The sequence below is a fragment of the Helicoverpa zea genome, chromosome 19, assembly GCF_022581195.2.
Source record: "Helicoverpa zea isolate HzStark_Cry1AcR chromosome 19, ilHelZeax1.1, whole genome shotgun sequence".
NCBI lineage: Eukaryota > Metazoa > Arthropoda > Insecta > Lepidoptera > Noctuidae > Helicoverpa > Helicoverpa zea.
This window is the reverse complement of record NC_061470.1, coordinates 5,444,156-5,463,140: the sequence shown is the minus strand read 5'-3', so window position 1 is coordinate 5,463,140 and position 18,985 is coordinate 5,444,156. Positions and strand designations below refer to the sequence as shown.

Here is an 18,985-nt window from a genome sequence, read left to right as displayed (position 1 = left end):
CTAGAGTGAAAAAAATATTTTTTTATGTTTTTGAGCTTATTATCTATTTTTTTGCAAATAAAGTTACTTGGTAGGAATATACTTCCTTGGTAGGAATAAAGTACCTACAGAAAAAAAAAACTCAGAATAGTGAACCAAAAACTAAAGTACCTAATAATCTTTTCATAAATATTTTTGAGTAAGTATATCATCCAATTTTTAAATAATAAAAAAAACTTAGTTTTCTTGACTTCCTGCCAATTGCAGTTCAGAAACACACCACCAATACTGAACATGCTGTATATATTTTTTTATAATTAAACGTTTTAAATAGTACAACTCGCTCCGACCTCAGTCCAGACGAGTGGTTGTCGGCCGCCGGTGTCCACGTGCAGGTTCGATACCAGACTGAGTGAATTTTCATAAACTTATTAAAAAGGAATTATCGAAAGGTGAGTGGATTTCGGTTTTGAATTTGAAGTTGAAGAGGTCGGTTTTAGAAATTGACTTTTGACTTTACAATATTTATTTTTGTGATTATCAAAGTTGGTTTCGATTTTGGCAAGAGTTCAGCCTTCTTAAATAGCATATACTTACCTAAGTACTTAACTATAAATTGATGAATGTAGAACCATAACATAGTTATGTTAATATGTTACACTTTTGTATTCATTTCATATTTAATATACTGGTATTAATATTCCTAGTACCTATACTTAAACTTTTTATATCAGTCAGATTAGTTTATTCGATAATAATGTGTATAAGATTTCATAATAATTTATTGAAAAAAATATAGCCAACATATTAAAATTGTATATAACTCTATTATGAAAGCTCCATACAACTAAAATAAATTTAGGTAATTTGATTGCCCCAAACGCGTCTTCACGCGACCACAGACTTAACTCAATCAGTTAGTTTGAACAAATTAGCCAAGCTTTGTGGTCACGTGCGTTATCAATGTGACAACTGCAGGACTGATAGTTAGATTAACTGACGGTTTAGATTTAGTAGTTATCTAACCATAATTACCTATTTAACTTTGCCTATCAATTAATGTATAGGTATGTTGACCGTAAAGCAAACAAGAATTTGAAATATTGGTTTATATAATTGTTCCCTCGATAATAATGATACGCAATTATGAAATGCCATCAAACGTAAAAGTTTGGCGAGCTTAGACTTAAGGTACACACCTGTGTAATTATTAAAAATTAAAAAAAAAACTATAAGCTAAATAATAAGAGGTGAAGAAATTATCTCCGGGTTAGGGCAAACCGATACTCCTTGGTGAAACTGGTTGTCAGACTTTCTGACGATGATGATTGGGGTTAAAATATATAAAATATCCAGGGTTCAGTCTGATTTTGATATCGACAGAAGGTAACAAACCGCAAAAACGTGATGTAGACAATTGCTAATGCTAAATACGTGTGCTTTGACCCTAAGTCAACCCTTATTTACATTTTATACAACAACATGGAGGAATTAAAGTATGTAAGGAATGCACGATTTAAAATAATTTAATGTGTTTTTTTTTGAGGAATTTAGCCTACTGCTAAATAGATCTCAGTGGCGTGCACTTGGAGAGGCCTATGTCCAGCAGTGGACTGCGATAGGCTGATGATGATGATGATGATGATGTGTTTTTTTTTTATGTTTGGGTACAAAGATGCAATGTTTGGTATTGTTGTTAATTTCATACGTCTTATTCAATCAAGGTGTACGGATTAAAAAATAGCCGACGGCTTTAAGATCGATCCATTATTTCCTGAAATTAAATCTTTCAAAGAACAATCTCTTCAGCTTTATTAAAATAAAATATATATTAAATATCAATGAATATCGTGCCCTTTGGATGCTCAAAATCTTCTTACCAATCTCATTAAATACCTATTATTTAATATTATGCGACAAAGCAAGGCACATCATAAATTAAATATACCTAAGTTAGGTAAAATAAAAGGCCTTGTGCAACGCAGAACTAAAATTGATTACCTTCACAAAATAGTCGTTTCTTTAAATTAAATCGATTCAGAGTCACAGTCGCTAACCTTAGGGTCAAAACATCGGTTGTCATTTACATACAGTTTTAAATTAATGTTGTTTACCGATTCTAATCGATCATGTGTTAAATAGTTTGATTTACGTTCCTATACCTATTGATACCGTTATGTGTAATGTTACTCAATTGATGGTCGGTGAGGTTTTAGAAAAAAGGATAACATATCTTAGTTTTCCCGATCAGAAGGATTAGACATAAAACTCAATGAATTTCTCAAATCAATCCGTCAGTTCCTGATATGAGCGCGTACAACCAAACACGCGAAAAAATATTCATCCTTATACGAGTGATATCGTACCTCTTATCAGATAAAAGTTATATATTTTGCTAAACACTAAAACCAGTCTTAACACTAAAAAAAGTAACCATGGAGTTTCTTGCCCGTTCTTTTCCATACGAATTTTGGAATGGACAGCTGGAATCTAACTTATTTATATTCTTGACGTTCATAAGTATTAGTAGTAGCTAGTTAAGGCCTAAATGAAATAAAATTACTTATCCTTACTATGACTTTACTGCTTAGGCTTACAGTTCACAATTTGGTTTTACAAGATTGCTAAAAACCCAATACAGCAAGATCTATATTAATAAATTCAATATCGTCGGGAGATTTCAATAAATTGTCTTGAGGTGTATCTATTTTCTTCAGTAATACATCTTAGGGATTGTCAGATGAATAAAACACCTGAAATTGAATCTTCTTAGTAGAAGGCTCGAAAGGATTTATGGGGTTTGTAGGTCTATATGGTGTAGCTATAGATATAGCCTTTGATTATCATGTAGACAAAGTCGTGAAGCGAGATGTGCATAGGTATATAGATATCCATGTATAAATATTGTTTGAAAATAAATATCTATAATAGCAAAGATGGCATCTTTAACACATTATTTGGGGATCAAAGCACAAGAGACTTTTTTTTTTCTTTTAATCCTGACTAATTAAAATGAGTGCGTAAGTCTATGCCTGGAGGATAAATTCGGTATACAGATATCCTAGAGCCTGAAAAAGAAGATAGGCTACTTTTTATTTGGTTACGGAGGGTAGAACAGTTGATATTAAAATAATTAACCAAAAAGCTCTCGTTAACTTTTGAAAAAGCATCTCAAAATCAACGACTCAAAATAACAAACAATGTAAATTAAAATATATATACTCGTATTTCGAAGGTAGAAATTATTCAGGCACCGTTGACATGGGGTTAGTAACCATTGTTACAATACTTACTTAAAGCAAGTAAAATGTAGCGTTGAATATTGAACAGGCAAGACCACGCGATAGTAAAATGTCTTGCTTTATTACGTAAGCAAAGGAAATTAACTCATGTATAAAACAAATATTTTAAATCGGTTCAATAGTTCCTGAGATTAGAGTTCACGCAAACTAAGTCCTAAAGCTTTAAAATATTGAGTACGCATCTTCTATAATAAAGAGGAAACATTTTTGTTTGTTTGTATCCTAAAAGTTTAGAAATTACTGATCCGATTTGAAAACTGTTTCACTGTTAGGAAGCTATATTATCCCAAATAACTTACATAGACTATACATAGTTTATCCGTCTAATAAACATCTGGTACCGTATAATCGTAATCTTATGAAATACTTTTGAGATAAAAATATTTGTCAGAATAGCTTGAGGATAAGGTAAATCTGAAGGTAATGTCAATACAAAACACATAAAACAATCAAACATAAGGAAAATGATAAAAATAAGATTCTTAGTGAGAGGGAGATAATACGATAGAATCGTAACGTATGAGCTTTTATTATCTGATTATGTCACTTCCAAAAAAAATCTTCAAAAGTTAATTTTGTTAAAAAAAAGAATAAACAGGATTGGACCAACTATTGTACCCTGCGGAATCTAGGTATTTATATATTTTAAAAGAAATATTTTGACCCTTGACAATCGATAACTACTTATACTTGCACTTGCGTACGATACTAAAATGTATGTATTTATATGTATAAAAGCGTATTTTATAATAATAAATTATCAGTGTTATCTAGGATATCATCATAATACCTACAACAAAACTAGATGACGTTGTGAGGAACACTATAAAAAGCTTATTCAAAAACGCAAAATAAACTCTTCCCTTCATTTACCATATATAATAAGGCAGCGTAATAAGATTAAATATTAATGCGTCATTCCAATTTATTCAAAGTCAAGTCAATATTTAAATGAACTGGTTCACAGTGCAAGTTTAAAGTAAAATTAACAAGTTAATTCGGTATAACGGAGCGTTGACGTACGTGCGTTGTGGAATTGACATTCGCAATTCAGTCGGCTTAAAAACACAGGGAATTAATACAGGTCAGAAAGGTGTATTAATTGATTTCGCCAAATAAGACTTATTTGCTTTACTTTTTGAACTGAGTTGTTTTATTTGTATGTTACATATTGATTTAAATGGATGTTTATTGAACAATATGCTGTTTTTCTTCTACCAAAATATGCTTTTTCTTTTTCGTCGATTTGCTATTATCATTTTGTGTATCTTCAAGTAGTAAATCATGTATGTCCATCTAAGTAGCACCGTAGAAGTAGGTGTCGAGTTGATGACTAACCTTCAGTTGCGGAGAGTCACTAGAAAAAGGAGAAGAGATAAAAATTAAGGAAAAAGAACACTTTGAAGCATAATAACCTATCTTTAGTATCACAGGAATAATCATTGAACTATGTGTGTAACTTGATGTAATAATGAGTTTCTGTTTAACGGCTAAGCTAACAACAAACCCTTATTTCGAAGATGGCGCCGACAACAATAGCGGAGGACAGGCTGACGTCAGGCCACCGTCTGTCTCACCCCCCGCCCGGAGACGAGGTCCTCATCTCAGGTGTGTCCGGGTACTTCCCGGACTCCGATTCCGTAAACCACCTGCAAGAAAACCTTTTTAATAAGGTCAGTAACACTTTTTGATTAACGCTCAATCCTTCTCCGTATGAGAGGAGGCCTGTGGCCAGCAGTGGGACGATAAAAGGCTGTAGCAATTATAACAGTAACACTTTTGATCAAACTAAAGAAAAAAGCAATAGAATTTGAAAAAAAGTTTCAATTTGCAACCTCTGCTTTTATGGTTGGACTTGGTAAAACTTGGGCCTTTGTTTTTGTGAACACCTAGTAGGTATGAAGCTATTTACTTCTTAATAAACTGCAAAGCATGTATTATTAATAAAAGTCTTATACCTTACACCAGTGGTTCCCAAACTTATTTTGTCTAATGCCCACTTTGAGAATAAATATTTTTTTAGCGCCCCCATTTTTTAGGGTTCCGTACCCAAAGGGTAAAACGGGACCCTATTGTTTTCGCAGTTAGAGAGTGAAATTTTTACAGATGATGTATTCAGTGCCGGTTTTAACTCTACCAGCGCCCCGGGCGAAATTTCTATGGTGCCTTCCAACTGCAATTCAAACCCATACGAAAAACAGAGACATATGCAGTTTCAAGATTGCGCGAGCGAAGCGAGCGCGAATTTTTTTCTTATAGTATACAAGTCAAAGCAAAAATGACGTAAAATGTAGCTCAATCGTACAAAAGTTATTGCTGGTTGGTGAATGCAAAATCACGGGAACATAGTGCGAAAATTTTTGAGTTTTGGGACATAAAAGTTGTGTTTGTTCGAGAATTTCTCAAATTTAACGCGGAATTAAACACAAATTAAAAGAAACCGTGACTGGATCGACAGTCAGCTGTATGTATGTGTCTTTGTTTCTTCGGTGCTCCAACATTCCGAGCTTGAGCAATCTTTTAATTCATATTAGTTGATGTTCACAAGTTGTTGTTGAGAGTAAATAAAATTACAAATGACCCCCCAGGCCTCTACACAACGCCCCCATTTTCTTTCTGGGTCCCTTACCGCCCCCCTTGAAACCTGCAGCGCCCACAAGGGGGCGTTATCGCCCACTTTGGGAAAGACTGCCTTACACGAATATCACTAAAGATTTTCCTAGTTGATATTTTTTCGCCGTCACCATCTTTCAAGACAGCTCCCAACAAATTGCTGTCATAATAAATCAAAACAGTTCGTTATACTGCAAAAATGCGCCATCCCACTTTATCTTTTAAGAAAACATTTGGTGCCTAGTTTAAAAATATTTTCTAAAAAAGTTTTATATCTTCTTAGGTGGACTTAATCTCCGGAGACGCTCGTCGATGGAAACTAGCTCATCCTGAGATCCCCCAGAGAACGGGAAAGATCAACAATGTCAACAAATTTGACGCTTCGTTCTTCGGCGTCCATTATAAGCAAGCCCACACCATGGACCCTATGTGCAGGATCCTTCTAGAAAAGGCTTATGAAGCTGTTATTGATGCTGGTAAGTTTATCTTAAGTTAGACGATCTAGAATTATTTTTTATAGAACATTGTAGAAGATTTACTAGTCTAGTCTGTAGGTTATAATATATTCTCAGAAAGGCTTGATCTAACAAAGTTTCCAGTTAGTAACAAAGTAGGCAAGAGGTCAAAATTAGAGCATCTGTCACAAACTACTTCCAAAACCAAATAGAGACAGACGTGGGCCGTGTGAAAAACATCAGAACATCGAAAAAAATCTCAACCAAAAAATGTTCTGTCATCTCGAATACGCATTGCTTTGAAAACTTCAAAGCTTGTATTCCAGTCGGCATATAGCAATACCAATCTACTGCACGAAATTGGAAGAGCTTACGTTGTCAAGGAAAAAACACAAAACATAATATTATTGTCTCCTTAAAAGGCTTTGAAAATAAAACGGAGGCTACATTTTCTTAACCAATTTTAGAGGTACAAAAAACATGCGGGACGTTTTCGAATTATCCGCGACGTCGTTCTCGCGAATCGCTCGACCGATTTTGTGCAAAACTACACATAAACTCTCAACTATTGGTCCGAAAAAAGCCTAAACACTTGATTTGGATAGGTGAGCCCTTTCTTGAGTTATAAAATTACAACAAAAAGTGGCATTATTATCCATACAGATTTGTTAGCTGGTACAGTAAATGAGAGAACCAATACACTGTGAGTCGAGATTAAAGAATGGTGACTTGGGGAGCGACCGGTCGAATAGAATACGGAACATTTAGGCTCCCCCACCCTTGCAATCAGAAACATTGATTCTGGGTAACTTTTAAAATTCCTGCTGTTACACCGTAGCCAAAATTTTTCGTCGTCTCGTAGCTATCGTAGATAGAATTAGTAATATCCTTACATAATTTTTGAGCAAGATAAAAACAGTTTTCGTTTCTTTGTGAACTCACATTGTTTCCACCCCATTTTTCAAAGAATTTTTATAACCACTTTTTGATTTTAATGTTAACTGATTTACAACAATTTCTGAATTAATTCGAAACGTAAATCCTTCAATGACGCGTGGAATTAAAATTAAATATACAATGTAACTTTAAATAGTTCACATTGTGAGCGCAATGCCAATCTATTGTCAATATTTTAATGAAGGATTTTCCGGCTTAACAGATTATTTCTGTACATTATTTAAACGATTTCCATTCTGTTCTGGGAAATTCGATTATAAATAAATCATTATTTAGTTTGAACAGAATTAATGGCATACATGATGATGTTTTTCAATCATTTTGGGGTAAACCAAACAAATTATTTACATTTGATTAAATATCGAATTTGCTATATAAATTTCGTAAATTGTGTATTTAATTGTGGCTATTACTTTCATCATTAATATTAGTTTCATGTTCATAAAACCGCGTATTTCTAACAGAATTCTTGTCTTCATTATTTCCTCTGTCGAATTATGCGCTGTGTCAACAATTTTCTCCCTATAATTTGATATAACTCCTACCAAATTAAGACCATCGCTCGTTACGGTGTAAAAGCAGCCCCCCCACTTACCCCCCACTTACTTACAATGCGTATTTCGATCGAGTGCTACCTTTCTTTGGCACCAATGAGGCCAATTTGTCGGTACCACGAGTCAAACCACTCTGATTCATTAAATCCGTCAGTGTAGCTATTTCTCCACCTTTTTACCGCTTTTTGAACCCTTAAAATGCTATTACGGGGTATTGGTAAAATATTGGGTAGCATATGGGTTTTTTACCTTATTTAAACATTTTGGAACCCATATTGTTGATCGTACTTTTGGGTATTGGGCTAATATGTCGTGTAATATGCGAACTAGGGTTAAAAAATTTTGGAACAAATACTTTGTTTGTACCAAACAAAGGTGTTTTAGTCAGTTCTGCTATTGGTTTTTGCGGTTTAGTTGGAACTGCTAAGTGCATGGTTTCTATCACGGGTGTTTCAAATGTTTTTTTTTTTTTTTATTAACTATGAAAGGTATTTTTTTAGGTCATGAAAGGAAGTTGTAGTTTGCTTATTTCACACTCAAATTCATCCCGTTATCACACCACACTTTAACAGCGTACTTAGTAATTCAAAACAGATTGTACCGCTCATAATTTGCGCAGCAGTTTGCGAACTGAAGTTAGTTTCAATTAGCTGGCGAAGTTTTCCGAGCCAATTACAAGTTTAATCATAAGTAGCAGACCAGACCACGTTATAGCTAGCTCTTTATTTACTTTGATATCTAATAGATGATGGAAAGTAAATACTTAGCTCCTGTTAAATGATGTAGCAATGTCCTATTTTTTAGGTCCGAAAAAGTTTTTTAAGTCTAAACTTCTGCCCGCGATTTCACCCGTGTCTCGAGAGAACTATATCCCGCACTTCGATTAAAATTAGCCTATATGTTATGCTGTTATACAAGCCATATTACGTCCGATATTCATCTGAATCCGTCCGATAGTTTTTTGCGTGAATGAGGAACAAACATCCAAATATATAACATTAGAATATACCAACAAACTTTATGACATTAACATGATTTCTGTTTACCTAGGCTGTTATATACTTTTGACTTTTTGCACATAAGAGTATCTATAAATTCCTTAAAGATCTTGTTACTAAAAATATTTAGTATATTTATGTTATACGAGTCTTATTCAGAAACGATAAACAACAAAAATATTTTTCCTATTTAGCTTATCCATCATGCATAAGCAGATCAAAAGATAGGCTTACATTCGCAAAACATAAGCGCTTATACAAAACATCAGTTATTTTTCTGAAATATTTCTTTGATGCATCATTAACATTCAAAGAAACAGGTGGATCTCATTAACTTCTTGTTCCAATTACGACTAAAATTCTTCCAAAGAACATTGCCTTTAGAATACCCGCAGAATGCAGACTAAACAGTCGGCCGACAATTGGTCCACCGGTTACTTACAAAATCGTGTTAGTTACAGCCTTTTTCTCCACCCACTGCTGGGCACAGGCCTCCTCTCACACGGGGAAGAATTGAGCGTTAATCACCACGCTTGTTCAATGCGGCTTGGTTTCAGACAAAATCGTGAATTCAATCAAAGTTTTTAATCAGTCTATTATTGGCCAAATATCTGATCGTTGTTATGGCGTATTACCATTCATTTTCAAACAGATTTTTGAGCCCGAATAAATTGTCGGCCGGCTAAAAGTTTGTAGTGTGAGTAGGTATTCTTAATTTTCATTCGTTTTTTTCGTAAATTCGTATGTTGGAGATCGCTATCAGATTATGTATGGTGCGTTGACTAAAGAGGATTTACTAAATAAGAAAAAAAGGCATACAATATTAAGATACAAAATTGGAACATCGAAGTTTTTATGTTTTCTCGTTCTATATTTGATTTGAACATGGTGATTAGTACGTAGTCGGCATTTAGTTTTGCTGATTTTATCTTGTAATATCTACTAGATACATAAAAAAAATAATTACTGAGACCTAGATAGTACTATAGGAGAAAGCTTAAATTTCATAATACAAGGTTTTCTGCCTCAGTTCATGAAACCACATTTGACGATATCAAAAAACTTAAGGAAAATATTTCGTCGCACCCATAAACAAATTTACCGTCACCCAAAAATAATGATTCAAAGTACTAAAAAGTGTTGTTATCTAAGGCACAATAAAACAATTGTAACCGTCATTCCTCGAAGCGAACCTCCCGTTATCTTCTCATCCATTAAAAGTTTCAGTCCGCAGAGTAATTATAACTCAATATTGCCTTTTGCGACAGCCCCAAGAATTCAAATTTGATAATAAAACTTCTGAAGTGGACTCGATCACGTAAATTTCTTTGGTAGTTCAAGAAATTGAAGGTTTGTGTGTTTTTTTTTGGAGATAAGTCAGTTTGTCAATCTGCCGAAGTAAATTTTGTACTATTTTAATTTCAAGGTTTTTATCTTGATGTTACTATTGTTTACGCTACAACAAAGATTTGTCAATATGAGTTTTGGCGTCCGCGTGGGACACTTGTTGGGCGCCAATATAAACGATAAGAATATGAATAAACAAACAAATGTTTAGCCGACTTATTAAATAGAGGCTTTTTAAATAGGAAACAATAAGACACTTTAATAATTCATTACTGATCATTTTAACCTTGGCTAAGAACACTAACTGGAAATAGACTCAAACCACAACAACAGAATCAAATTCGAAGAACACAAATTAATCCTAGCAACAATACGTTTGTTTATTATACTAGAAACCAAAGTCCCGGCTTGATTCATATCAAAATATCTAAGAGACTATCATGACATAAATAGATTACCACATGACGGCTGCTGAATTATTCACAAGCCAAGATACGCATTAATACTTAGAGTATTGAAACAACTGGAACCGCTAAGAGCACAAATCTCTATGCGAAAAAGTCTTAGTAATAGGTAGCAAGGCAACGGAACAGATAGTGACAGCTTAGTAATGCATTTTCGATCTCATCGTTATGCAAGCAGGCACATGACAAAAATGGAAAATACAAGCATAAACTTGACGCACACTCACAACTTGACGGACTTATAAGTATGAACGTTAAATGATGTTTCGGGGGTGCTGACCAATATAATTTGACATGAAAAAGCGCTAATTTAATAAGCCTGATTTCAATAAATGGACTTGACTTTAACTTTAAACGGTGCTCCCCTATTTTTCGCATTTGGGAAGGCACAGCAATGCCTTTTCCCGTTGGTTAGATGGTCTAAGAATTAGTACGAAATATTCTGAAGTATTCAATAATCCTTCTGACGGAATATCGACAGGAACGAATGAATGAGAACTTTGATGGCTATTACTAAACAGATATGATCATCTTTTAGATATTTTCAGTTTTTGTTTTGTGATTAAATATTTTGTAGAAAGATTTATTTGATGACATTTATTTTTGACAGACTTATTAAATCTTTTGATATTATTTTGCTTAGAAAATGTTAACGCAGATTGTTTATGGCTTAGTAAGAAATATAAAACCTACCTTAGAACCTAAGTAGAAACCTATATCCAATTTCTATATATTGGTTTTCACATTTATGCGCTCTCAAATATGTATTATTTACAAAACAAGACCTTAGATCATAGCTATTTCTCCAATAAATTAACTTCAACTTATCCAAGACTTACTTATATTTCAACATTTTGTGTCCTATAAAAACGGAGATATTATTTTACTTTGTAAAATAGCTTCAGAATAGGCGGTTACTTTCATCATCTTTCAATCATTTTTGACGTTAACATGACAGCTCAATAGAGTTCCTCTTTATCTATAACTTTATGCGAGTTGCATCTTTAATTAATGAAGTAGACATTTGGTAATTCGAGGTGTAACTGAGCTAGGTTCTTATTTAAATAAGTGCAGTAAAAATTAGGTTATGAAAAACCTTTCGGAATAGCATGAATAAAATGTTAAATTAATGTGGTAGATACCATTTACTTATTTATTGAAAAGGTGGTTTGATAAACCCTTTCTTCAAGTAATAATAGGTAAAAGAATATGCCTAAATATTTTCTTATTTATTTTAATGATATTCTTTGCTAAATAATTTAAGTTGGAAATAGCATTGTAAAAAATATTTTACATAAAAGTATTTGTCTTTTTATAGCGAGTTATATTTTTGAAGTAGTTTTTTTTATAACCCTGTTAAATTATGTTCATCATCCTCCGAGCCTTTTTCCCAACCATGTTGGGGTCGGCTTACGGTCTAACCGGATGCAGCTGAGTACCAGTGCTTTACAAGAAGCGACTGCCTATCTGACCTCCTCAACCCAGTTACCCGGGCAACCCGATACCCCTTGGTTAGACTGGTGTCAGACTTACTGGCTTCTAACTACCCTTAACGACTGCCAAGGATGTTCAATGACAGCCGGGATCTACAGTCTAACGTGTCATCCGAAACACATGGTGTCTAAGATTTACTTAGAAAGTACATACAAACTTAGAAAAGTTGCATTGGTACTTGCCAGACCTGGGATCGAACCTGCGCCCTCATACTTGAGAGGTTGGTCCTTTACCCACTAGGCCACCACGACAATATAACAAGGTTAAACAAGGTTAAATTATGTTATATTGTATTATTTAGTGTACTAAATACAATTATTTTGTTCCTTCAGGTGTGAACCCCAAAGAGCTTCGCGACACGAAGACTGGTGTGTTCGTGGGCGCCTGCTTCTCAGAGTCAGAGAAGACATGGTTCTACGAGAAGATGCAGGTCAACGGCTTCGGTATCACTGGGTAAGTTGTAGATGTTTTTCACGTTAGTACATACATTTCTAATTACCTGTGACTACAAAAGAATATGCCATTGCTGTGATGCTGCTGAGCAAAAGCCTTCCCCATAATTTTTCACACTTGGCTGTCGAAAGCGTCACGAAATAAATAAAACTAATGTGTTCTGGTATAAAAAAAAAAACTATTATTATAAAAAGTTTTTATATATGAAAAATAATAAATTGCTCACATACTTCGGTTTTTGTCACCATTTCGGTTTATTTCGGCAAAAAATATATTACCTAAATTGAAGTAAATGAACCTATGCTATTAAATGTGGCAATAAAATCTGGAAACGCTAAGAGTCATAATTATCAAAAACCAAATGGCCCAACGAAACATCCAAAACAGACACTAAAATTAAAACGGCCGCCCACATAATCATTAAATTCATTTGAAACAATGGCGATGCAACTACAAAATGCAACTTCGCGCCTCCAACTATATCCAACAGAAATTATTACAATTGCTGCGGTACAAAAGCGTTTAAAACTTGTCATAGTTATTTTACACAGTCATTTCGATATTTTCTTTGTTAAGTTAAACTGTAGATTTTTAGAGCTTTGAAACTTAAGCTCTGTGATAGTAATGGCATGAAAGGAGGTTACCTACTTTGTGAAGTAAAAATGGTTTCAGAATCTTCGGTTACAGTTTTGTCAAATGAAATAAATTGAAAATAAAATCATCATCATCTGCCGAGCCTTTTTCCCAATCATGTTGGGGTCGGCTTCCACTCTAACCGTATGCAGCTGAGTACGAGTGCCTTACAAGGAGCGACTGCCTATCTGACCTCCTCAACCCAGTTACCCAGTTAGTTTGTTAAATTGAAAGTAATATGATAATGTATAAATAAAACATGTTTATACGAATTATTAAAACTGTACGTCAATTGTAATTGTGTGTATTGTTTATCCAATATATTGTTGTGTTGCTTGGTAACAATGGAAGGTCAATTGAAAAAAAAAATTGTAGTCAACGTGTTTTCATCAAGTAGCCGCTTCGCGGTTTCACACGCATCACAACTATCATGAAAAGCATCATAAAACATGACTTACCTACATCCATATAGGTATCCATGCTAAAGTTCGCATTAATGAGCTTAGCCTTTTTTCTATAGGATAGCGTAACAAAACAACAAACGAACTTAATTTCGCATTCTTAATAGGGATTAGCTAAGATCTGTAAATATATTATTGGTATTACCTGACCTTTTCGTCGAGTATTAACTATAGCGAAGATATGTGGGCAATATTCTAAACTTCCGAATATCAGTCGAGAAGCGATTGACGGATAACTTGATACGCAATATCAAGTCCCAACACGTTATTGCTTTTCGTGGTTACATTGGAGCGATCATAGTTCCAATTATAATAATATTTGATGACATTTTCGAGAATTTACATTTACCAGTCATTATCACATAGATTTTAGTAGAATAACCTCAACAATAACTGCTTGAGTTGACCTGATAATAATAATTACCTACCTACCATAATTCTGAGAAAATATTTCTATAAACACGCTCAAATGTTTTTGAATACTGTCTCAAGAGGTTTCAGCTTGACAAATAGCTATTGTAAAAAAACGATTTCAAGATATTCCTGCTTAAATTCTTTGGAGCACAATAATTTAATAGAATATTGTAAGTTTTTATTGTTGTTACGTATGATTAACAAATAAATAATTCAGAATTAATTTAAGACGAGGTTAAAAGCTCATCTCTCTAGGAGTCATTTTGCTTTACAAACTATATATACTGACCATAGACTTAATAAAAAATAAGAAGAGGCATTATATTTGCAAAATTCCCGGGATCACTTGTACAAATTCTCATTTTACTTTTACTTCCAGATGTTCCCGTGCCATGTTGGCAAACCGTATCTCCTACTGGCTAGGAGTGACCGGTCCCTCATACACCGTGGACTCAGCTTGCTCCAGTTCTCTGTATGCCTTGGAGCACGCCTTCAGAGCTATCCGTGATGGTCACTGTGATGCTGCTATTGTGGGAGGATCTAACTTGTGTTTACATCCTTATGTGTCTCTGCAGTTCTCTAGGTGAGGGAATAATATGTACTTATAAATAATATATTTGTTGGTGGGAAATTGTGCCTAGGTTAAATGTATGCATCGTAAACTCTTTCTACTTTGAGGAAGACTACTTTACTACGTGAACTGTTAATGTGACTTTACGGTACCTACCAAAAAATGCTAAAACGTAGTATGCAAGAGTAAAATTTTGGTATTTGATCAATCTTGTAGTTAATTTTCTAACGTTCTGATTGACCAAACAAATGACCATAATAATCATTTAGAATGATTTCTTTTGTTGTCACGATAGAGTATGCAAACTTAAAAATGCATCTCACAATAGACACTCAAAGTCAACAAACAGAAAAGGGTACTAACCCGCTACGCCAGTTTAAAAGGTTCCATTCTCCTTTGTATGTACAGGAAAATAGGTACATTAAAAAATCACCGAGTGACCGGAAAAGTCTGAGTGGTGCAGTTCTTCCCTGACTAAGTAACGTTAATGTAGTTTCACCGTAACCTGGGAACATTATTTATTAACTGGTTTTTGCGCCGAGTTGGGTAGCGTCGCGTCGAGATAGTCTGCAGATGTTAAGAATAAGGAATTCTTTTTGTGTTTTGTTTAGGTTGAGTTTACTTAAGATTTTATATGGTGAAAAATCGTACTACCTGTTTGTCTAGTCTGGTTTCATATAATAGTTGGTATGATATCGGCTGCTTATTAGGTACCTATGTAGATGCAAGAAAAATAATTTTAATGATGGAAACTGTTCTGTTCTGTAAATTTTTATTTCTTTGAATATTATTACAACTGTTCTCGATAGCTTTAATGAAGTCATTTTGAACTACCAAATAGGCCTACTATCGTATTACACTTTCATACGTCAGAAGTCATGTTTTACATAATTTAAATATCTATTTCAATCCTAGGTTGGGAGTGTTATCCCCCGACGGTAGGTGCAAGAGTTTCGACAACAGTGCCAATGGTTACGCGCGTTCTGAAGCCATCGTCGTCGTCTTCCTGCAGAAGGCTAAGGACTCCAGGAGGTAAGCTACTCCAAAGTAATCATGAATTCACTAGGTGCACTCTTAAGTCTGATTTCTACCTATGCATATATATATTATAAGTTACCATTATAAGTAACGCATTTTAGTTGGGCCTTAAAACTTATATAATATTTTAAAATTTACTTTTTCAAGAGATAAAATCGACTGTCTTGATATGCACCTATGTATCTAAACATTCAATTAGCGTCTGTTGCATTTGATCTTCCACTGTTTCAATTTCCTAAGACATCAAACGCAATATTAAAACGAAGTTTTTGTCTCAAAATCCACTTCATCCACCAGGGTATACGCTCAACTCCTCCACGCTAAGACCAACTGCGACGGTTACAAGGAGCAGGGTATCACATACCCGGCCGGTCACATCCAGAAGCTTCTCCTCAGCGAGTTCTACGAGGAGTGCTCCATCCCTCCTCACATCTTGGAGTTCGTTGAAGCTCACGGCACAGGTAAGGAGATACTTTTTTAATTTAGGTATATCTAGGTACTGGATCTCGCCCGTGACTTTGTCCACGACTTTTAAGACTCAGGGTCTCCAGTCCCATAGAACACAGTCCTATCTTCGAAGTATCTAAATTTTATGACAATCAGTTCCGCCGTTGGCATGTAAGCATATCGAACAAATAAGAAAACTCGCAGGTACTTATAATAAGTAATAAGTAAGTTCTTATATAATTGGCCCAATCGTGATGGTTATAAGACCGGAGCTAAGGAATAAGTTAATTTTAAATGTAGTTCGGAGCCAAGATTCCATCTCATTGATTCACTATTAGACAGAACAGGTGATGAAGCTTAAGACCGTCCATTATTAAAAGCCAGAAAATTAAAACATTAATCTTTATCAGAAGCTAGATATATAAATCATTTTTTTTTACTCAAGGAACATTCAAAAACTGAAAGAAGCTTTTTAATAAATTGCAAACCAACTTCACCATCTCATCTACCATTATTTCCTACTAATTACTAATAGGTATTATGCCTTTATTAAAAGTCAGCGCCGGACTAACCACACAGCAAAAGTAGCAATTGCTACACTTATGCCCATTTTCACCAACAAATACCTAAATTAAGGGATCCCCTAAGAGCATTTACGGAACACTTAATAAGAATTTCGTTTTCACCAAAGTTTAGGTATCCCTTATCCATAGTTATTTATGTCAAAATTGGGAGAGCCCTTATTCTAAGTGGCACTTAGATTAAGAGATTGTTGGTGAAAATGGGCATTAGTTCTTAAGGGTTCGAAAACTTCTATGTTGCCAAACCGATATTTCTTTATCGTAGTTTTCGCTTGCCCTTAACAGGAAGCTATACTTATAACTAGTTTTGGCGACTTAACCCCGGGGTCAGTTTATTATTAGTACTCTCAATTCAACTGAACTAAGCACCTAAATAGTCCGCTTTAGAGCGGTTGACCGCTATAATTCCACCGGGCTAGATTGAACCCTTTGATATTTCGGGCACCGATCTAAACTCCGACCTTTATCGTTTATTAAGGACTAAATGGAATTCCATTCTAATTTATTGCCTGAATTGGAGGCGGTAGTAAAAATATTGGCGAGCATTTTGTGCCAGTTGGGAAGTTATTTAGGGCCAAATATGTTCGTGTAATTAAAGTTATATAAATGTATTTAAAGAAAAACAAATGCCAGTTTTTAGTCCGGTCTCCAATACTTCGTATAGTAGACACATTAAGGTATTGGTAATATCTAGGCTATCATTTGACCGACTTTGGCAGTCGTTGCCAGTAGACAGTAGCTCCAAGTAAAATACTGGTACTTACTTCACTGCAGCCCGTTAAACTGGAAGCCAACTTAGGACCTTGAAAAAATGCTCAGCAGATGATGAATGTCCTGGTGCTTAATCAGCACTGTAAAGAAAATACAACTTTAAAAAATATGAAAGTCCAACTTATAAAACAAACGCCCCAGCAAGGCAGTTCATCACCCTCGCACTTAACACCTTATTAGTCACAATCCAGCCATTTCACAAAACTTTCAAGCATCTGCATTTTTTTAAAAAAACCTTCACATTAACTCGGCGAGCGAAGTGAAAACTTGGAGAGAAAAATGAAAAAAAAAAACAGCCAAGTGCAAGTCGGAATCGCGCACGAAGGGTTCCGTACCATTATTTAGAAAATGAGCAAAAAAATCATGTTTGTTGTATGGGAGCCCCCCAAAATATTAATTTTATTCTAGTTTTCAGTATTTGTTGTTATAGCGGCAACAGAAATACATCATCTGTGGAAATTTCAACTCTCTAACTATCACGGTTCATGAGATACCTACAGCCTGGTGGGTGACAGACGGACGGACGGACGGACAGAGGTGCGAAAACAATAGGGTCCCGTTTTACCCTTTGGGCACGGAACCCTAAAAAAGAAACACAGATAAGAAAACTTGGAGCACAGCTAAGGGCACTTTCGCAAAGTGAAATTAAAATGAACTATTGTTTACAACACAAAGAATACTGTAAACCTTTTGTGACAAGCTTTTAATACAATACAGAGGTGAAATTGTAATTGTGAACACTGTTAGAAACAATGAGAACGGTTGTGGCCTAGTGTCGGACCGAAATTATGTAATTTGGTGTAAAGTTAAGCTTGCAAGACTTTGTTTTACCAGTTTTGTGTTACGAATCATAATTACGCAAAAACATCGAATGAAAATTGAAAGACACAATGAAAAATGCATCAAAATACTCACTTATAAAATTTAATTTGCTTAAATAGCAGTGTAACACTTATTTTAAATCATTTTCTTAAATATTCACAAAAAAGTTCACTTCACGAGATCGCTGCATTAAAAAGGTACAATAGATACAAACAGCCTCTTTATAAGCTCTTATTTACCTAAACTGATGTTTTTCTCTACAAACCAGAAATTGAATCTCAGAAAACAGCCCATTATAACATTAAAAAAATATTTCTATAAACACGAACAAACCCAAATGTTCCTTCAAAACGATTATTACCTTCAATAAAGGTTATTGTATCAACGAAAGTACTTATTTACTGAATCTTTAAACTAAAAAGGCCACAGGTACAAAGTAAATAGAAACAGTCAATTAATTTAAGTATGTTTGTTCACTCTCACTCTTGTTCATATTTACCATTATTGTTGACTATTCTGCCAGCTCATCAAATGAGCTTTAGAACGTGAAATCTCAACCGTATCGTTTTGACGTGATAACGTCTTTAAAATCGTTTTAGTCGGGTGACATGTTCAGAAACTTGTGTCACAC

At 34.5% G+C, this 18,985-nt stretch overlaps 1 protein-coding gene across 1 annotated transcript in view; it reads left to right on the top strand.

Moving 5' to 3' along the window:
* The first annotated feature begins 331 nt into the window (after positions 1-331).
* The window catches only part of LOC124639663 (fatty acid synthase-like), a 51,054-nt gene continuing 32,400 nt past the window's right edge, over positions 332-18,985 (top strand). The window contains exons 1-7 of the mRNA XM_047177105.1: positions 332-431; positions 4,802-4,954; positions 6,178-6,370; positions 12,496-12,616; positions 14,504-14,707; positions 15,611-15,727; positions 16,031-16,194. Of these exons, the coding sequence (XP_047033061.1) occupies positions 4,802-4,954; positions 6,178-6,370; positions 12,496-12,616; positions 14,504-14,707; positions 15,611-15,727; positions 16,031-16,194 (952 nt within the window). The 5' untranslated portion in view covers positions 332-431. The remainder of the gene's footprint in view (positions 432-4,801; positions 4,955-6,177; positions 6,371-12,495; positions 12,617-14,503; positions 14,708-15,610; positions 15,728-16,030; positions 16,195-18,985) is intronic.